Source organism: Dipteris shenzhenensis, chromosome 29 (assembly GCF_047967505.1).
Source record: "Dipteris shenzhenensis isolate YYH24624 ecotype China chromosome 29, Dip_SZ_1.0, whole genome shotgun sequence".
In the NCBI taxonomy this organism is placed as follows: domain Eukaryota; kingdom Viridiplantae; phylum Streptophyta; class Polypodiopsida; order Gleicheniales; family Dipteridaceae; genus Dipteris; species Dipteris shenzhenensis.
Genome location: NC_141624.1, coordinates 49,875,494 through 49,897,789, shown reverse-complemented (window position 1 = coordinate 49,897,789; position 22,296 = coordinate 49,875,494). Strand labels below are relative to the sequence as shown.

Sequence of the window (22,296 nt, the reverse complement as noted above, 5' to 3'; positions counted from 1 at the left end):
CTTTCTTCTTAACCAAAAGCACGGGTGCACCACCCACAGTGAATTACTAGGTTGAATCTCACTCAATCTGAGGTATTATTGAGTTGCCACATAATTTCACCCTCCTCAATCGAGCTTGTCCTATATGGCTGCCTGAAAACAGGCTGTGCACTGGGCAGGAGTTCAAGCTTATGCCAACGTTCCTCTTAGGAGATACTCCAAGGGACGTTCCTTTGAAACCATGTCTGAATATTCAAACGTAGTTTCTCAGATTAGTTGAGCCTTCAGTGAATCATTACTCCAAGTGCTCTAACGTAAGTCCTTTAAATCAGTGAATGAGCAAAAACTTCAGCTGGCTGGTTTTCATCATAGATATACTGAGCAATGGGTACTCCATCTGCACAATGCTCATTCGGCATTGAAGCATCAAAGTGGGCAGCCATAGCCATGGCTGAAGCATGTTTATATGAAGACCCACTAGTAGAAAACGTACCTTCTTTGCTGTTTTTTGAGACAAAAAACACGTTTTCATTACACCTACTTGTGAAAATACTTCATATGTGTATTATTTATATATGGCAAAACATTAATTCTAAAAGACAAATAAATAAATCTCTTGTACTTTAACTGCTACATTAATTTCAGTAAGTGATCTTAATTTCATCAAACAAGGAAAGGTCTTAAGAGCCATATTTGACCTCTGGCTCTGTCCTATCAAAAGGATGTTGGAATCATTTTTTCTACGGACCTGTCTTTGACCCTTGATTTCCACCTTTTTTCACATACCACAAATTCCTTCTTGAAGATCCCAAACTGGCTTTGTTCTGAATGCCAGCAGAAAAAGCTTATTATATCTCTGCAATCTCATGATAGTCACTCATAATGTTGAAAACAATAAACTCCATCATGCATAGTAGGGACTAGGTACTATGGCATCCCCACTGATGTCATCAACACCCAACAGTGGGTGTAGACCATAGTATAAACATATGCTCTCACACATATAAACCCACACACCCACACATACTTGAGCATCCATTATACTGAGTTTCTGTTGGCACTCCGGAGGTGAAGGGCAGACTCAGCCATGACGAAGGCTAGCACTAAGGAGAAGGCTAATCAAAATAGAGACACTCGACACATTGACAATTAGGAGTTCCTGCTCTTGTTTTTAACTGTCATAAAAGCTACACCAAATTGTGAAACAGATAAACTGACCTTTTGAAGTTCTCGCTCGAGCATTTTTTAGTGTGTCATAAATGCTACGTCCAAGGACCCAAGTAGCTCTCTTGTTAGGCACCTGTTTTGGTTGTTTTCGCATCATGATTGTGTTTGAAGTTGGAGAAATCAAAGTCTTGTTTTCATAAAAACAAGGCCAATTTCTTTACTTGTTGGATCCTAAAGGTAAGAGTTACCTTGTCGTTCTCCCTAGTATGATAAAGGTGTCATAAATGCTACGTCCAAGGACCCAAGTAGCTCTCTTGTTAGGCACCTGTTTTGGTTGTTTTCGCATCATGATTGTGTTTGAAGCCGGAGAAATCAAAGTCTTGTTTTCATAAAAACAAGGCCAATTTCTTTACTTGTTGGATCCTAAAGGTAAGAGTTACCTTGTCGTTCTCCCTAGTATGATAAAGGTACTCTTTGTGAAAAATTCTGATCCTTTGGATTAATAGCGTGCCTTGTTGATAGCCATTATTGTTGTCGTGGGTAGATAACCTTGTGCACGGCTGTTTCCTTGCCTTAACACTTTGACAGCCTCGAATGAAAATCATAAGAATCCGTCCTTGAAATTGCTTTGGATCCACTGTAACAAGGGAAGGCACAACATTTTGGAAAAGGTTAACTTTCATCCTTGCCCACTTGTATGCATGGTTGGCGAAACATGAAGGATAGGAGAAGAGCCTAAACTACATTGCTAAACTACATTGCTATACAAGAATGAGTAATTCTCATTGAGGAGAAGATGGCAATGATGGGTAGGAAGGAGGACATAGAGAAGGAAAAGCTATTCATGACCTTACATAGAGTGTGAAATATGTGCATAGATTTGGCACTTGTCCTCCTCTACAGAGTGATCTTCATGCATCATTGCTTATTATACCTCCCTGCTTAACTCACTAATTATTCCCTTCAACCTGGTTTACATCACTACCTCATTACAGTCTACTTTCATCTGCTTCCATCACAACCAATTGAAACCACATGGCTTGTGGGATGGCCTCCTAACAGAAACACGTTCTCATGAGGATTGGTGAGTGAAAGCTGTTGCATGATTGCAGGTATGAGAAGCCTTATGAGCCCAGCAAGGATCCCTTCAGTTTGGCTTACATCATTACCTCACTACAGTCCACTCTCATTGAGTTTTGATAATCACTAATGGCTTCATCACAACCAATTGAAGCCACATGGCCTGTGGGCTGGCCTCATAATAGAAACACATTCTCATGAGGATTGGTGAGTAAAATCTGTGCATGATTGAGGTTCATGAGAAGCCTTATGAGCCTTGTCAAAGGATTGAACGTCTGAGCCAAAGGAGTTGGAGGGAAAACACCTAATCAATGAGGAGAGGATGAAATCCACCCAACCAATGGGTAAGGGCCCAATTGACAATGGAGTGAAGATAGACTCCATTAGGCGAAAGGAAGAGACACCATTGTTGGAGCAGGGAGTGAAAGCATTAGAGAAAGAAAGAAAGAAAGTAAGGTGTATTAACCTCCACGGGAGGCCAATTGCTGGCCTAGTGTAGTCATGTGCGGAGTTCTACCATTCTACTATCGAGAGTTAATTCATTGTTGAAGTCCCAATCAAAGGCGTTTCACAAGTCCCATTTAGTTTCTTTTGCATGCATTGATTGTCTATTTGTTATTGAAGTTCCAATCAAGTCGTTTTGCAAGTCCCATTAGTTTAGGGAGAGATGGCATTGGTGGAGACACCATTGTTGGAGCAAGGAGTGTGAAAGCATTAGGGCTTAATGATAACTGACCCATTGATTGTCCATTGAGATCAATGGGGTATGTACTTTTCTTACGTGGTACTCGCTTACTTGACTTTTGCTATGCTACCCATATTGGTTTCATATGTGGAAAGTAGATTTAGGGTTGGATGAGTGCATTACTGATTTATCTTGGATGCTGGCTATGGGAGGCCAGGTCGTTAGCACAGTGGGAGACACACATGCGCAAGGAAAAAATTCACAAGTAAAGCCTTAGAGCAAAAGTCATGAGGCAGCCAAGTAAAAAGTTACATATCAAGCTGGAGGAGGATCAAACACAGCATCCTCCAGCTTCAAATTATTGCTCTGTAAAACTGATGCAGTGATGAAACCACACCATCAATAAAAACAAGCTGCTTTTTGCCCTTGTGATTCTTCTTGATATAGGTTGGTACCGGAAATTTGGATCATAGGGTCAAAAACCTGTTGTAACATGGGATGAAAAGATTCCAGTAAAAAAGGCACTTCTGCATCCCGAACGAACACACACACACACACACACACTTTTTTAGTGAAATCTTTTATTTCTGTGTGGGAAACCTCAAAAAGAGGTGAAAACCCACCAATAAGTACAAAGATAAAATTTACAAGTAAGACCTCAGAGAAAAAAACTCATGAGGCAACCAAGTAAAAATTTACATATCAGTCGGAGGAGAATCCAACAGAACATCATCCGCTTTCAAATTATTGACTTGTAAAAAGTGATGGAACGGAGTGACATCCCCATCAATAAAACAAAGTTGTTTTTTCCCCTTGTGATTCTTCTTAATGTAAGCCGGAAGCCGAAACTTTTGAACTACAGGATCAAAAACCTGCTGCAACCAAGGATGAAAAGATTCCAGGGAAAAAGGAACAACAATATCCGAGACTGAGAGGCTCTGTAAAGGGGTAGGCTTATCAACAAGCTTCTCAGGGGAAGGAACATGAAACTCCAGAGAAATATCTGTATCAGGAATACTAGTATTCGGAGCTGAAGGAGAGTGTAGATTTTCTTCCACATCTTGCATAACAGCAGCATTTTGCATCAGTGAAGATGAATCTAATAGAACAACTTCAGGCGTCGAAGTAGCAACATGAACCTGACGACAAGAAACCTGACAATCTGACACTATAGGGAGTGGATCTGGAACTGATAAAACAGCAAAAGGATTAGAATCCTTAACCCACGTAGCATCCTGAACTTTCCTCCAGATTTAGAAGGCTTGAAAAAATGCTGGATTTCCCGCGTGCTGGAGGAAGAAAGAGGAACCGCAAGAACCAGTACAGAAGGAGCTGGAGAAGAAGAATATGGGCATGCTCTAGCAAAATGGCCTAACTGGCGACATTTATTGCAAGCATTAGGAAAGGAGAAGCGAAGAGGATCCGGAGAGGATGAGGCAATCCAAAGTCCACGTCCAGACATGAAGGTATAAGCTGCTCCATATCCCAAAGAACACATACCCGAATATCTTTGCTTGTGACCAAGAAGTCCTGCTTTGGAATGAAAAGAACACGGCCTAGCAGGGCTGCAAGAGAAGGAACATGCTGAAGAAGCGGGACCAGCAAATCTTTGAGGGTAACCCAAACAGGACAGAAGTGGAGGAGGGAGCGGGCTGGATCAAAAAGAGGATCCCAAGGCATAACAACTGCAAAGTAACCTGCTCCATGAACTCCACCCAGAGTAAGCAAGTGGAAGACAGTGTCCACAGAGGCACAATGAGCAAAATAGAACCCCTTGCCCATGAACACAAAAGAAGTAATCTTCCCGACACCCACTGCAGCACGCGCGCGCACACACACACACACACACACACACAACTTTGCCGACAAGAACATGAGAGGATTGACCTTCTTGATTGGTTCACTCCATGTGATTGGGATTAGTAGGATGTATGTCGTTACTGCACCTTGTTTTCTGTTTCCTAGGTAGTTGTGGCATGGTTGTTTCAGGTGATCACTATGCAGAGCCACAATCAGCCAATCATGGCTAGATGGCTAGATCAGCTGCTGCCTTTAGCACTCACATATCTCTGAGGATTTTGTACAATTTTGGAAACGATGGGGATTTGATAACTTGATTCTTTTGGAAGACTTGATGCTGGTACATTAGTAATACTGAGCATCATTCTTCCATTATTCCTGACACATTCGCTGCGAAATTCACTCAATTGCTTAGAGGATTGCAGGAGCAATACTAGGGTTGCTCCTGGCAACTTCAAATTTCCACAAAGAAATTTTTAATGTACTAAGACAAGATTTTCTCTTTCCCATTGTTATACAATGGATTTCTGGCATTACTCGGCCTGGTTGTTGGCTAGCTAGGTCTACTTGTTGGCTAGCTAGGTCTACTCTTGGTTTCCTTCTTAGGTTGCTTTGACCTATGATTTGTGCCTGAGGAAGGAAGTAGGCCTTTGTTTTTCCCTTAGGTGCTTTGTTGGCCTTACAATTGAGACTGATACAGCCAAGGCATCAGGTTTTTGGTGTCTGGATAGTACCGGAAATAAGGGAAATGCAGTTTGGATAGAGCAAGAAGGGCTAGGCTGGTAGGAAAAAGGGTAAGGGAGCAAGGGGAAGCAATGAGTAGGACGAGAAGCAGCAAAGAGGAGGTGAGGAGAGGTAGGTAGCAGTGGAAAAGAGGAGAGAGCAGTGAGAAGAAGCAAGAGGTAGAAGAATAGTATGGGGGAGGGGGAACCTGGACCAGCAGCTTCTGGAGCTGTGTCAAGTAAAAGTCTTGATGTATTTGTGTTACAGGATGCAAATGTGAGAGATAACCATTCATTTTGTGTCTGGTTTGCTATGCTTATAGCAATGTATGCAACATACGGTGCAGCTTTTTATGGATGCTAGTATTGATATTTTTCGATGTGTTACCAGGCATGAACCCCCTGTTATGGCAAACTCGGTAACAGTTTTGGAGGTGGGGATTGATATAATCACTGTTTGCAAGCCTTCATCCGTTCCTGTAAGATTGAAAATCTTTTGAACTTTTGATGGTCTTTTTTTGAACCTCAAAAAACCTCAAGAACTTTAGCTGTTTGTAATTTTGTTAATGGCATCGTACTTAATATTTATAAAGATCTTGAATGGATCAAATATCAACTGTTTTATAAAGATCTTATTTAATTCGTAAAGTTTTCCAGTTTTGTATAGAGACTATTTTATAAAGATCTTATCTAAGCAATTGCTTGACAGTGATCTTGAATGGATCAATATGGTCTCAATAGTTGTAAAATTATAGGGTTGAGTGCAGGGCACTTTTGAAGTTTTAATGTAGAATCCAGAAACATTTTGAGCTTGTTAATAGTTGCTCTGCTGTATCAAACTATAAGTCTGTTAGACTACTGGAATACAGCTTCCTGTTGGTTCAGAAGGTTCAATATGGCTGGTATGAACTTGCTCCATTTTTCATCAAAAAACAAAAACGAACTTTGATGTTAGTTTGGATTTTCTCTTATTCTCTCTCTTTTTCCAGATTCTTTTGTCTCAGGCTCATATTTTAGCATATCAAAATCCCTGGGACTGGACAATTGAAATCTATTAGAATAATGTAATGTATCTGAAGTAAAATCATGATTTACCAATTTGGAAATGCAGCTTGTACAATGTTCAATGATGCTTGTGTTTGATCTCCAATGCTTTTGTATCTGCCCAAGATGATGTCTCATATCCCTTGTTTTGTGAGAAGAAAACGACTTGTATATTATATTGTATCAACATATTAAAGTACAGAATTGAACCTGGAACCCAGGACCGAGAACAAGTGAAAACAACAAACCCATAACAAGTGTACTTGGAAATCGGCACAATTCAACCTGGAACCTGGAACAATTGAACCCCGAATCTGAAACCTGAATAAGTCAACCGAGAATGCGGAATCCGGAACGTGTGGCGGAACCCGGACAATTGAACGGAATCAGGACAATGAACCTGGAAAGTAGACCTGGAGCAAGTGACCCGAAATCCGGAACAAGTGAATCCGGAGCCCCAAACCCAAAACCAGGAACCCAGAACAGGTGAACCTTGAGCTCAAAACAAGCAAACCTGGGAACATGGCACCTGGGGCAAGTAAACCCAAATTTCAGAATAAGTGAACCCCGAACCTGGAAGAAATAAATCTGGGACCCTGTTTTGGGGAACTCCATAATCTATTGAACCTGAAGTAATCTGTTGGACTTCCTCTTCTAAAATCCCGAGTTGTGCTAATGGTAGTCCATTCTTAATAGATCATGTAGTTGGGCCTGTAGGGATATCACTCTTCTGCAACTGAGTGAAGCAGTCAGAAAGGCTAGAGATTCATGTCCTGACAAACCAAGAGTGTCAAAGAATTGTAGGATTAGTGATTTCATTATAAAAAACAGGATGATTCACAGCAATCCATAGTTTCCATAAAGCCTGGGCCCTGATTTTATTGCATCTTTTCTTAAAATTCATAAGCATCCCCCATTAGTCAAACATCTTATTGCATCTAATATTAGTTAATGCATGAACAATTTTCCACATCTGTCTAGGGCAGACAGACCATAAACAAATGAAAACTGTCCTCCGCATGTCTTGCATAGACAACCTGCCTTGTGAATCCTAAGGGCATAGGAATTTGTCCAAGCTTGGGAAAGATAAGCCAAGGACGAGTTTCTTTTTTTTCTGGAATTGATGTTTGCCATAAGAACTTCCAAGTGAAGGGGTCATCATGCTTTTTCCATCTTCCATTGAGAGTGTTTATCAGAATCTTGTTACACTTTACAAAATAAAGGATATAGCAGACTAGAATTCGGTTGGCAACCCAACTCCTTGAGAGGTTTTAAAATGCGTTCACCTTTCCACTGTATGTGTCCATTCTCCTAGAGGGAAATCTTATCCATCACAAGAAGCTTGGAATGATTATCAAGTGCCAATTCTTGTCTGATACATCTTTAGTCCTTCCACTTCGTGTCTTCATTGTTCTAGAGGTCCCCCAAAAAATATAAACCTTTTTTATCAAGGAGCAAGGGTGAGGAGGTTGTCCCTCACCGGGTAACCTCTTTGGAGTCAGAGAACCAAAACTCATGAAAGACTCTACAGATTCCCAGGCAGCCCATAGAAATTTCCACAGGTTGTTGCCTTGAGTGGAGAAACGTTTGAGGCTGAAAAGCATGGGCATCCTTGGAATATGGCCCTTTGGGCAGCCTTGTAACCTTGATCTTGTTGAGTTCTGAGCGGCAGAGCAGAAGTCAAGTTTGTAGGGCCCTTGAGCACGTGTATTAGCCATTTAGAGGCAAATCTATCTTGGATTTCTGAGCAGCAGAGTAGAATTCAAGTCTGTAGGGTCCTTGAGCACGTGTATTAGATCCATGGATAAACAGAAGATAATTAACCTCCATGGTCCAAAACAAATAGGAATAAAAGTATATACTATCCCTTCCATCGGAAGAAATGTACTGGTGCAAGTACATATTGAGATTCAATTGACTTCTTTAGATTAAGTGTCAGGTAAAAGTCCCCTCTTCCCTCCTATCTTAAAATTACTGCAAGCATATCTCTCCATGCTGAATTTATGTTTTTCTCACACTTGTCCCTCAGCTAGCCACTTTGTCACAATCGTCCCTTTGTCACAATCGTCCCTCAGCTCCTGAAGTTGTAACATGCATTGTAAAGCTATACTAAGCTGCTTCATCCGTTCCCAGTCTTCTAGAATAGCTTGAGGTAAACCATGAAGCTTTGAAATCTATGTCTCAATTAAATAATCTCATTGAGGTGCATTGATGTTGTTGCAACTTTGTATGTAGCAATAAAATGAACTTGCTTGGAGAACATAGTGCCTAGAAACGGCGTTTCTGGGCACCCGAAGCGGTGCGCTGTTTCGGCTCCGTTTCCAAAACCGAAAACAGCATTTCGGCAGGTCAGTTTTTTTTTTTTTTGGGGGGGCAGTGCCTTTGGAGCCTAGCCAGGGAAACGTATATATAGAGCAGCAATGGAAGAGCTTGTAGACACCAATGCTCAGCTATAGAAGCAAAAGTACCAGCACACACACCACACATACGCCCGCCTCAACCATCGAGTAAGTACCCCTTTGGCGGGTAGGGCAGTTTTTGCTCTCCCTCTCCAGCCTCTCCTCTTGCTCTCCTCTCATCCTACAACCCCCCTCTCAGCCCACCGCCACTCCTCCTTGCTCTCCTCTCCAGCATCTCCTCCTTGCTCTCCTCAGCCCTTGCTCTCCAACCTATCCTTCTTGCTCTCCTCAGCCCTTGCCCTCTTCTCCTTGCTCTCGTGATCCCTTGCCCTCTCCTCTCCTCTCCTTGTTGTCCTCTTAGGCCTTGTTGTATACATATGTATTCATAATAATTATATGTATATATATATATGGTATATTTTATTACCCTTAAAAACTGAAACTCTATTTCCACCGTTTCTTTTGGTGACCGAAAGTCCGAAACACCGTTTTCCGATCATTTCCGTTTCCCCGTTTACGAAACTCGTGGGAACTATGCTGGAGAAGTTTCTAACCAATACAAGACAAGCACTATGCTGTCTCTGTCAATGGGAGATATAAAATGAAATCCATGCTGGCTTGTCCTCCATCTTCATATTCTGTGATAGTTTTCTTAGTCTTGAACTGAAATTTCTCTTTTTTTTTTGAGTTTTAAATTGCCAAAATGACGCTTAGTATTAAGTGGGCAATGGTACAAAACTACATGCTTCTGGTTTGCAGATTTTTCGCTATGAAGGGCCAAAGCAACCTAAGGACGGTAATTTGTTTAGTCCCTTTTGCAAAGTTCTTGATTGTGTAAGTCAAAACAACCTAACCAGGGAGAAAACAAAAGAGCCTAGTAATAACAAGGATTTTCAAATGTACCATTGCAATTGCCTTGGGATTTCATCAACATGGAGGTGAATGTCATCTTTACAGGACGTGGTGACCATCCTCCTTTGCGTGAGAAGCAAGCCTGAGGCTCTTATCCTGCGGAAACACTTGTAAAGCTCCTAAGGGATGCATAAGGAAGTTTGAGTGAAACGGGGTAGAAGTTTCATGTAACATGCAACGGTTATTTGATCGTGTAATTCACAGCAAGACCTTCTTTAAATCTTTAGCGAGGAATGAGCGCTGTTTACCATAGAGAGAGAAAGGAGATGAGGGTAGAGAGAGAATAGAGTCGACAACCGATTGGGTCCCTGTAACCACTGAGGGCCCCCTCCCCCAATCCGTGGAGTATTTGCTTTATACTTGGAGAAATGAGAAATACAAAGAACACTCTTCAAGAGAGCACGGAACACGCTTTTGAAGAGCTCACTGTGCACACGTATAGTAGACCCAAAGACCTGAGAGGCAATGCTGACCAATACCGAGACCTTGATGCTGTCCACACTGACGATGTAGGACGCTTCTGCAAGGCAAGGAAGAGGCTTGTTTTGTCTACCGGAATGCAGGGTTACTGCGTGAGTGAGAGAGTGAAAACTAGAAGTGATAGATCCTATGAGAGAACTGAGAGATGACTGAAATATAGAGCTGAGAGTGAGCTGTGTAAACTGTAAAAGAGAGCTGAGAAAGCTGAGGAAACAATGTCCAAACCTCTCTCCGTTTGCTGGTCCAAACCTCCGACTGTTGTGCTGTGTGGTCACCTTCGGATCAGGCTGAACTGATGGCCAAGGGACTGAGGTTAGAGCAGGGCCAGATCTGAGGATCTCAGGAGCTGCACAGGAGGCTGAAGTGGAGCTATAGGAGGACTGAAGGCAGGAGCAAACTGAATGAGAAAACAAGGCAGCCAAGGGGCCCCCTTTTATAGGGCTGGGCTGAGCACAACCCAGTCTGTAAACAGACAGACTCAGTCTGTTTTACAGACTGGCTGGCCTACAACCAGCCTATAAAAAGCCCTTCCTGGCTCATTTGCCAAGGGAGTTTTTGGGCAGCCTTTGCAGGCTGCCTTCCCTGCTTACCTGTCGAGCTTTTGGGGACCCTAAAGGGACTCCTAACCTAGGCTAAGACCTAAAGTATAAGATGGAAACACTTAACCTACTGTTCTTCAGTGGGTACCAGTGAGCAAGAACTGACTACTGACTTGACCTAAGGTTGAGAGACTGACCTACGTAGCTTGTGCCTGACTGTCCCTAGACAAGGGCTCACAAGGGGGTGACAGCATACGAAAAAATCTCCTATCTGGGAACTATAATGCAGTTGTCGATGTAGCCAGCGTGTCACCTTGCACCCAAGTGTAGGGGTGCATGTGACATTCCCTCCTCCTTAACTTGGCGGTAGGTTCATTGCTTCCAAGTAGTCCGCCAATATCTGGGGAAACTCCTGGAAAAAATCTTCATCCAACTACACTGCTTCATGGGTACCTCGATCACGGAACTTGGTGTAAAACTCCTGGATCCTGCGTCTTGACCCATGCTTGAATTTATGAAGAAGGATCTGTTCTGGCTGCAAAATTTCGGCTTCATCAAGAACTTCAGGTTGTTGCTTGTCGGAAATCTCTGAAAGAGGAGGTCCAAAATATGGCTTCATCCAAGCTACATGGAACACGTTGTAGGCGTAACTTCATTGAGACATCGTTGATCTTTTGAATAATAGGGAATGGTCCGAAGCTCTTGAAGGACAGCTTAGGGCATCGCTTGCCCACCTGCTTCAATCGTTGATTGATAATGCGTAAATACACCCATTGATCCTCTTTATACTGGACATCTCGTCTGGATTTATTAGCTTGGTGTGTATACGATGCTTGAGCTTTGGCGATGCAGCTTTTCACGGACTCCGTAATCTCTGCCATGGATTCGGTGGTTTTGTTGGCTTCAAGAGATGGATACACCATCTGGGTGAGGAGTGAGGTAAATCGCCGTCCAAACGCCGCTTCATAAGGTATGCGACCAATACTTGAAGAATAGGTATCGTTCAGAATGGCCTGCACAAGCGGAAGAAACTGCTCCCACTTTCCCTGAGCATCATGACAATATGATATCAAATGCCATACCATTATACTTTTCTGTCTCGCTGTTCGATTGTGGATGGAAAGCGCTGGACATCTGCAGCTTAGTATTAAAATTATCAAACAAGGCTTGCCAAAAGTTAGACGTAAACTTGGAGTCCCTGTTGGATGTTATGGTCTTTGGCAACCCTCCAACGGGATACTAATACTTAATAAACAAACGAGCTACATCTTAATCGCTGGCCGTTTGTTTGCAGGGAATGAGCATACAATATTTACTAAAGCGACAAACAATAGTAAGACATTGAGTATTACGAGTATCTGCGGATGCTGGAATTGGTCCCACGAAATCCATATCTATGTCCTGGAAAGGACCGTCGGGGATTGGCAATGGCATAAGTAAGCCTGCCACTTTCTTGTGGGAAGCCTTGACCTTTTGGCATATTTGACAATTCTGCACATAGTTGTATACGTCCTTCCGCATCTTTGGCCAATAGAAATAGCGCTCCAACTTCTCCAAAGTCCCGTTGATACCTCTGTGACCACCGGTAAGGGCGTCATGGGCATCATGAAGAAGCACCTGTCGTTTGTCTTTGAGTACACATAACCTTTTCTTATAGAAAAGCCAACCGTCCTCTAATGAGTAATGGCTTGGAGCAAGCGTCGTGGCTAACTGGAACTGCGTGCCAAACTCTGCTGACTCCGCGTACTGTGCCTTCATGCTATCAAGATCCTTTCCTTTGATTTCGAGCACAGTGGCCTGCTCAATGGTCTGGATGGAACCTTTCCGACTGAGAGTATCTGCAACGGGGTTGTTTTTGCCGGGAACGTTCTCGATCATTCTCCCAAATTGCTGGAATATTTGGGTTCGCAGCAGGATAGTGGACCTGTGGGAGCACTCCACCGCTGTTGCCGATCACTCCATTGCGTACTAGGCATTGTCTGAAGCCACTTAAGGGCTTGGTGATCTGTCTTCACCGTGAAAGTCCGTCCGTATAGGAAAGACTTCCAATGTTTTAATGCTTGGATGACACCGAGGAGCTCTCTATCATACACTGAATAGTTCTTTTCGGCATCGTTAAGGTTTCTGCTATAGTATGCCACGGGCCTATCTTCTTGCTGTAAAACTGCCCCTATGGCAACATTGCTAGCGTCTGTGATTACCAGAAATGGATCATCCCAAGAGGCGATCTTCATAACTGGTGTTGTCGTGGCCAATCGTTGCGAGTCGTGGAAGGCCTGCAAAGCTTTGCCTGTGACTTGAACTTTTTGTCTGCGTGTCTTTACCCCCTTGAGTAAATCTGCAAGAGGGGTTGCGTATGTTGAGAAACCCTTCATGTGCGAGCTGTATGCTTGACACAAACCCACAAAGGATCGGATCTCCTGGGCCGTCGTGGGGACAGCCCAACTTGTGATAGCTTGGATCTTCTTAGGGTCCAACCGAATCCCTTGAGCACTAATGATGTAGCCTAAATACTAAATTTCCAGCAATCCGAATTCACTTTTCTTTGCGTTGAGATATAGCTGGTTATCACGTAATAACTGTAGGGCACATCGCACATCCTTAATATGCTGCGCGGCTGTCGCGGAAAAGATAAGGATATCATTGAGAAAGATGAACATGCACTTCCCAATATACTCTGTGAATACCCGGGACATCATCTTGTTGAATGTTGGTGGTGCATTCTTTAGACCAAAGGGCATGACGACGAACTCGTAATGAGCTTGCTCAGTTCGGAAAGCTGTCTTTTGGGATGTCAGCTTCAAAAATCCAGACTTGATGGTAGCCACTCTTGAGGTCAATCTTTGAAAAAAATCTTGCACCATTGAGTCTTTCCAAGATGTACTCGATGCGGGGCATAGGAAACTTGTTGCTTACCGTAAACTTGTTGAGTACTCTGTAGTCGACGCATAGTCGTGTGGACTTATCCTTCTTTGCCACAAATAGAATGGGTGCGGCAAAAGGCGAAGAAGGTCTAATAAACCCTGCGCGCAATAATTGAGACAATTGCTGCTCTAACTCTCCCTCCATAGACTTTGAAAGTCGATAAGGGAACTTACTTGGAGGTGTCGAGTCCGGAAGGAGATCGATGTGATGGTCTTCCGGTCGGTTGGGAGGTAGCTGGGGTGGCAGATCGTCTCGGAGCATGATGTCTTTGAACTCTTGGAGTAGATCCACCATTGCTTGTCCCATCGGAGGAGTAGCTTGAACTGCAGTGATCTGGCACTAGACATGGACAAGTGCACACATGGCGCCCTTGCGGACGGCGCGACCTGCTTGAATATGAGAGATTAATGGAATCCTTGGTATGCTCCGATCACCGTGTATCACGGTGGGCTCAGGTAAACCTTCCACAATCGTGAAGGTGTCCTGCCGCCAATCAGGTGTCAGAACATGCTCACAAAACCACTGAATCCTGAGGATCATGTCGCACCCCATCAAAGGAGTCAATATGAAATCCCGCTTAAACATGGCCTTCTGAACTGAAAAAGTGAACTAGATGGCCTTATGCGTGATGTGTGTGCGCAAGCCGGGCGTGAACCCGTCCACTGCAAGCTCGTGAGGCACCAAGGTGCATCCCACTATCTTGGCAAGTTGAGGGGAGATGGCATCTTTTGAACTCCCCATATCGAACATGACAATAAACTGATGCCCGTTAGCTGTGCCGTACGCTCGAATGAGCGCCCTCTTTTGATTTGAAGTCGCCCTCCTTCTTACCTTGAAAGACCACCGTGGGAACGGCGTTCAAAGCAGGGAAGATAGCATTCGTAGCTGAGGATGGAGGCGGGGCTGGAAGAGCCAATACATTGGTGACGGACGAAGTAGGTGCTTTCGCAGCCTTTTCGGTGAGCCACTTCGGGCAATCCCTCTTGCCATGCCCAGTGATGTGGTGGCAATGAAAGCAGCGATGCTCTTGGTGGTACCGCTTCAGCTCGTCAGGCTATAGATAGCCTCCCGTAATACCCGCTTTAGCCTTCTCATCCGGAGTCATCTTTGGCTTGGACTCCTTCTTTTGACCAGAAGCCTGGCTGTCTTTCTTTTGGAACTGGTTGTTCTTCTTCAGATCCTTACCCTCTATGTTGTTTGACTGCTGCGGGGCTTTGGAATCTTTCTGGACCTGCTTGGGCTTTCCCTCGTTCAGCATCATCTCCTGATTATGTGCGAGAGTCAACGCCCGCTCGTAATCCGGTGGGTTGAAGTTTCGAATGGTAAAACGTATGTTTGTGTCCAAACCTCGAATAAATTGCTTCATCTTGGCGCTCTCCGTTACACCCAACTGTTGCACCACCTTATTACTGTATGTCAACACAGGCAAACCATTATGGGAGAGACGAGCGAACTCATCCTCCAGGTTAAGCATATATTGGGGTGGGAGAAAACGGGCTTTGAGGTCGGCCACAAACGTTGCCCAAACGAAATTCGTCTTAAACATTTTTGGGTCAGTATGCTTACTAGCCCAATGTTGCCACCAAGTCACCGCCTCACCTGTAAGATGAGGGGCTGCAAGGTGGACTTTATCTTGCTCATCTTGAATCTGTGCTAACGGAAAATGAGCTACAAACTAATGAATAAACTATAAAATTGCTGAATGGTCACACTTACCATCATATTTAACAAAATTTGGAGTGGACCGAGTGAGTGGTGTTACCTTTGTCGATGGCGAAGCTGTGGCGAAGACGGCTGCTGCGCTCAAACTTGCCTGCACATCGCCTCTTTAACACAAATAGATGTTAGCCGCTAGTTGTTGTTTCCTCTCTGCCTGGGCGAGCTCTGCGCGTCATAGTGCCTCCTCATTTTTGCGTTCCTCATGCATCATCAAAAGCAGTTTTTCAAAATCTGTGGTTCCTCTTTCTTCCAGCGGCTTTCCTGCTTCTTTTTTCCTCCAGACGTCGTTTTGTCTGGTCCAGCTGTCTTCTGCTTTCTTCCAGCTGGGATGAATGTTCTTCGAGTTGCTGCAGTAGGACCCGATTCTGCTCTAGAAGGTTCGCCATCACTTCTTGAGCATTTAGCGGAAGCGTATCTTGTTGGTAGTCTTTCTCCTTGTCAAAGTCTTCGCAGTTGAAATCTTTTCCTGACCCTTCCATGGCGCTTGATTGTGTGTCCTTTACGAATCTCAACACAACCATACACTCGTGGTAGTCAAGCTGGATACAAACCGAAGCTCTGATACCAATGTAACATGCAACGGTTATCTGATCGTGTAATTCACAGCAAGATTTTCTTTAAATCTTTAGCGAGGAATGAGTGTTGTTTACCATAGAGAGAGAGAGGAGATGAGGGTAGAGAGAGAGTAGAGTCGACAACCGATTAGGTCCCTGTACCCACTGAGGGCCCCCTCTCCCAATCATGGGAGAATTTGCTTTATACTTGGAGAATTGAGAAATACAAAGAACACTCTTCAAGAGAGCACGAAACACGCTTCTAAAGAGCTCACTGTGCACACGTGTAGCAGACCCAAAGACCTGAGAGGCAACGCCGACCAATACCGAGACCTTGATGCTGTCCACACTGACGATGTAGGACGCTTCTGCAAGGCAAGGAAGAGGCTTGTGCTGTCTACCGGAATGCAGGGTGACTGCGTGAGCGAGAGAGTGAAAACTAGAAGTGAGAGATCCTATGAGAGAACTGAGAGATGACTGAAATATAGAGCTGAGAGTGAGCTGTATAAACTGTAAAAAAGAGCTGAGAAAGCTGAGGAAACAGTGTCCAAACCTCTCTCCGTTTGCTGGTCCAAACCTCCGACTGTTGTGCTGCGTGGTCACCTTCGGATCAAGCTGAACTGATGGCCAAGGGACTGAGGCTAGAGCAGGGCCAGATCTGAGGATCTCAGAGGCTGCACAGGAGGCTGAAGTGGAGCTGTAGGAGGACTGAAGGCAGGAGCAAACTGAATGAGAAAACAGGGCAGCCAAGGGGCCCTTTTATAGGGCTGGACTGAGCCAACCCAGTCTGTAAACAGACCAACTCAGTCTGTTTTACAGACTGGATGGCCTACAACCAGCTATTAAAAGCCCTCCCTGGCTCATTTGCCAGGGGAGTTTTTGGGCAGCCTTTGCAGGCTGCCTTCCTTGCTTACCTGTCCAGCCTTTGGGGACCCTAAAGGGACTCCTAACCTAGGCTAAGACCTAAACTATAAGATGGAAACACTTAACCTACTGTTCTCTAGTCGGTACTAGTGAACAAAAACTGACTACTGACTTGACCTAAGGCTGAGAGACTGACCTATGTAGCTTGTGCCTGACTGTCCCTAGACAAGGGCTCACAAAGGGGTCACAGCATACGACAAAATCTCCTATTTGGGAACTATAATGCACTTGTCAATGTAGCTAGTGTGTCACCTTGCACCCAAGTGCAGGGGTGCATGTGACATTTCACGATTTCTAACCTATGGAATGAAGGATATAGTAAAAAGGTGAGGGTCTAATTATTTAAGCAATGGGTGTAAAGCCCAAGAAGTCCCTTTACAATACCCATTGCGGATGCTATCATGGAAGTAGAAAGAAAGAAAGTAATTAACGTCTTCAGAAGACCGATGTATCTATGAGACTGTGAGAAACCTGATACAAGCAAGCTGAAAGGTGGAGCTCCTAACGAGCCTCGACACCCATGCTAAAAACAAAAGCTAAATGCTACAGTCATATCAGAATAATAGTCCTCTCCATCATCACTATCATCATCGTCAACACCAGATCATATGGCATCTAAATACAAAGTGAATGTCACGACTATGATCCACTCTAACCCCCCTTGTCAAGGGTAGGGTAGGGAGAGCATAAAATTAGAGATAGAATGCCACCGGCTGCTTGTGGGCACAGTCCTTCATTGTCTCCAGGTCACAGCTCTATGTCTAACAAGGGCGACCATGACCCCTGTTGGTCGTGCTTCCACTTTGAACAAGGAGGGAATGTTCCCTGTGTGCATCAACCCTCTGCCTGAGCTATCATGTCACTGGGTTTGGGTCCCGATCGTGTCTAGGGCCTATAGGGTGGGAGTCTGTATGGTCCTACTGGAAGAACTTCGTGATCATATTCTGAGAAGAGTCTACTAGGGTATGCTCCTCCTGGCTTTGTGATTGAAGTGTGCTCATAATGTCTGATTGCTGGGTGAATGAATGCGGCCAAGCATCTCTGATCTAGAAAAGAGAGGAACCAGGATAACAACCCGGAGCTATCTTTGAATAGACAATAGAAAAGCCCTCGAATCTCATAATACATTGGACATTTGAAAATGAAATGCTCCTCAGACTTAATCTCCTGTAGGCCACATAAGGTGCATATGCGTCTCTCCCTAGATAAACCCTCTGCCTTGCCACTCTCAATACGAAGTCTATGTGAAGAGACCCGAAACTGCCCAATAGAGATCCTCGGTGAATGGGGTAAATGAATCCGCGTATATCCTGGTGGGTCAATAAACCCCTCGTCTAAGATATGTAGGCCATGATCTCTGCGGAAGCTGAGTAGTGAGTAACTCACGAGAACGTAGCTCCACACGAGCTCACTGTTGGGAAGGTCACCTCCCCATTTGTAAGCCCCCATATGAGGAGAGCGTGGGGGAGGGAGACCTAGGGCAAGGATGTGCCCAAGAGAAAAGGAATGGAGGGGGCTGCCACATGGGCAGCACCTCACATCAAACAACATGGAAGGTACCCGGGATGGATCTGCAGCAGCAAAAGGCAAAGTAGTAGCTAGCAGTCCGTAGGCGATGACATGGTGCTAACATCTGCAGGGTGTACGGGGTTGGAAAAGGGCCTGGCAGAGGCACAAAACCTGGCGGAGCAGGCATGGAGCATAGGCAAGGGCTGTGGGCACATTGGAAGAGGCAACACAGTTGGTGAAGGGAGCCAGCACCTTGGTCCCTGATTGGAAGGATGAAAGGGCTGGTCACAGCCAGCCTACCAGGTCTGGAACAGGGATGCACAAAGGGGGGCTGGACCCTGTATATATAGGAGGGCATCTGCCCTAGTTTTGTGGGCCAAGGAGTCCTTGTTTTGAGCCCCATTTAATGGGCCAGAGGGGGCAGGTTGACCGACCAGCAGGTCGGCCATTTTGGGCCTGCTGGGTCGGTAGGTTTGCCAGCCCTCTAGGGCCTACAAAAGGAGGGCCTTTGTGCCCTCATAACTTATCACTTGGAGCAGTACATGCCCAGCAGTTTGGAGCAGCCAAAGAGACCTTCCTTGAGCCTCATCAGTGGAGGTGAAGGAGAGAACCTTGAAGCTGCAGACCTAGCTTGGAAGGCTGCCTACCTAGGTTGTACACAGGCAGTACGGTAGAAGGATCTGGAAGGGGAGTCTACATATGCTCAAGGTGGAGCATGCGGGCTCAAGTCTAGAGATATCCGGTAGGTAGTAGAAGTACGTGGTGGTAAGATCAAAGGACCACTCTTTGGTGGGACTTTGGATCCATCTCTTTTGTATAGTGTCCATAGCTTTGGACGGAAATATGTATTCTTTTGGTAGCTTCTATATCTAGCTTGTTCATTGTCTATTGATGAGTCTGCACATCTATATGATGCACATGAGTTAAAGAAGTTTGTGATTCCACCCCACCACACACAATGTGTGAGCTCCTGGGATATTCTATTAGTCCTGCACTGTGTGTACCCCCTCTGTTGGTTGATTTCTAACACTCACTTGGTATTTGACAAAACGGCCCCCTAACAAGGGCTACCATACATCCCCGTTGGTCGAACTAGAGAGTCAAAAGTAAGCATTTGGTCTGAGGGTCTTGAAAGTGTAAGCGGAAGCACCGCCTCTCTAATTTGGCCAGGGATCGTACCCGTTGCTCAAACGAGCCTGTATCGCCGGTCTCATGGTGAAGATAGGTCTAGAAAAGATAATCCCCAAGTATGTGTATGATGAGACAATCCGGACCGGTGACCCATCAAAAGTAAATTGCTCCTGATGCATAGCGATCCGAGATGTATTGAAGATCATGACCTTGGTTTTACCAAGGTTGACCTTCAAATCATGCGACTCACAGAAAGACTGTGGTGCATCTAAGTTTGTTTGGAGGTGCTCTGCTGAGGACGATAGGAGTACCACATCATCTGCATATAGCAAAATCTAAATCAGATTGCTAGCAAGAGAGCAACCAGCCCCCCCTAGTGTCTGCATAGTTGTCTCAATCTCGTCGATGTAGAGGCCAAATAGGGTTGGGGATAGAGGACACTCTTATTTGACCCCAATAGTACTCAAAATCTCATCTTTCCACCTAGACCCTGTCCAAAATCTGCCTGAGACTCTCTCGTAAAGTGCCATGAGAGCCCAAATAATCTCGTAGTGATAACCCAAATCTTGCAAGCGCTTGATGAGGCAGGCTCTCGGAGCTGTATCAAAGGCTTTGCGGAAATTCACAAAGCAACAATAAACCCGTTGCTTCCGTGCCCTCGCATCCTCAATAATACATATGAGTGTGAGAATGTGATCCATGGTCCCATGATCATGTCGGAATACGGCCTATCCATATGCTCTAAGCTCCTGCATCTCTGCGAATTGGCTGACCTCAGAATCAAGCACTGATGCATAAATCTTGGACATACATGCTCGATCATAATGGTCCTGTAGTTCCCCGTGCTCATAGGATCCCTTGCCTTGTGGGATGGGTGAGATAGTGTTAATAGTGCAGGTGCGTGGGAAGCCAAGGCAAACAACTTCATTAAAAAGCTTTGCTAGGATTGGGGCTAGGATATCAATCCCAAATGCAATGAATTTAGTGCATAGACCCTCATGATCTTTCATCGGCCATTATGAAGCTTCATCACAGCATCCTTAACACCCCCTTTAGTGAAGAGTGTATAGGAAGTGGGACAAGGTGTATGTGAGAGGTCAGGAGCAGACTGATTTGGGATGTCGTATAGTATATGTGCATAATCATACCAGACCTTAGTGTTGGTGAGAGGGGAAGGGGAGAAATCTCCGCCAAAAGTCCTTGGAGTTGTTACCAAACAAGGTGTTCAACAATTCCTCGTTTTGGTGGGATAAAATCATGTTTCTTTCTATTAACCAATTGACGATACTCGTGTATTGTTTTAGGTTCATTTGGAAGGTTGTGTTGGGTTTCGAATATGAGTTGAGGGCGTAGAGCCTTACACTCATCATCATACCAACTGTTGCATGGGATGGTCCCAAGTGGTGGTGAGTGAATGGTGTGAGGGCAGGCATGAAGGGCCGTTTACGAAGTGAGCGGGTGATCAGGGTAGCACGATCCTCTAATAAGGGCATGAAATCAATATATGTGAGAAGTGTATAAAGGCATGCTGAGTATCTAGGCGAGAGACTACGATTGAACTGTGTATCATGATAAGTGCTATGAGTGATTGGTGGAGTGAAGGGCACTGCGAGGTGAGGTGTCAAGATACGGAAGAAGAGGTATGTGTGGTCGGCCCTAGGAGGAAGTGGTGCGATAATGAAGCTCCATGAGAGTGGCTGAAACAGTTGCTTTCGCAAGTTCCCGTTTGGTCACATCCACCCATCTAGATGTCTTCTCAATGACAGATTGCATGCTTGCAATTTGTGCCTCAACTATTGGTGTACCCCCTGGGACTGTATAGGTGTTGGTGAACTCCTCCCAAAGCTGTGAAATGTCATGTTTGAGCCCTTGGATGAGGCCAGCCTGCTCCTGAATAGCGCGGGCCTGCTCCTGCATAACACGAGCCAACTCCTGGGTGTAGCGGGCTTGGTCTTGCAAAGCGAGTCATCTCCAACTCTCGTTGATGTATGTGTACCTCTATGAGTAGTGCCTCCCATATGTCTGGTGGGTCAGCTAGTCTCTGTCCCAGCTGAAACCGAAAAGAAAAGACAAAGATCTATGAACGGTGCTTGCTGTCATGTGGTTTGCTCCTAAGCTATGAGAAATGACTGTAGTAGTCTGTGAGGGTCCCAATGAGGTAGTCACCCCTGATGCCAGCCTTAAAGATGAAGGTGTATCCTTGTACCAATCATAGTGCATCCAAAATGAGTCTAGAGGTCTCTTTGTGACCCTACCCCAAATGTACTAAAGCAAGTGGCTTGCCCCCATAGCCAATGAAGGACTTGTATGTTATAGTGAGCCATTGTTAGTTAGCTTGTGCCTAACCTGGTTGATGCATTCACTTGGCGTCGGGTGAAACCTTCACATGCTTGTAGTTAGTCCTCAAGGCTAAGGGTCGATGTAATTGGCACGAGAAGGTCTAGGATGGTTATACAAGTCGTGCTAAATATAGCTGTAGAGGTTGTGGGTATGTAAGTGGCTTAGATCATTTTTCTATTGATCAGTGTGGCGCCTGGAGTCCTTAGTGCATGACACCCTCAAGGTGTGTCATGGTAAAGAGACCATATGATAACAATAGAGACTTGCAAAATGATGATTTAATGGCATTAGATTAATATCCCACGAAGTAAGGTACCAAAGATGGGACGGATCCCTCCCTAAGAATTACTTGTTGAGGTATTGAATGTTGGTGCAACTAGGGGGTTA

General features: G+C 44.8%; 1 protein-coding gene across 10 annotated transcripts in view; it reads left to right on the top strand.

The window, feature by feature from the left end:
- LOC147882977 (Pseudouridine synthase family protein) overlaps positions 1–22,296 on the top strand; it is a 101,998-nt gene that overhangs the window by 33,898 nt on the left and 45,804 nt on the right. For 7 of the 10 annotated variants that reach the window (XM_087401070.1, XM_087401071.1, XM_087401069.1 and 4 more), the window contains exon 5: positions 5,825–5,912. In XM_087401070.1, the coding sequence (XP_087257196.1) occupies positions 5,825–5,912 (88 nt within the window). Of the gene's footprint in view, positions 1–5,824; positions 5,915–6,280; positions 6,336–9,635; positions 9,673–22,296 lie in introns of those variants that run through there. The other 3 variants (XM_087401073.1, XM_087401072.1, XM_087401067.1) reach the window with 3 other exon arrangements.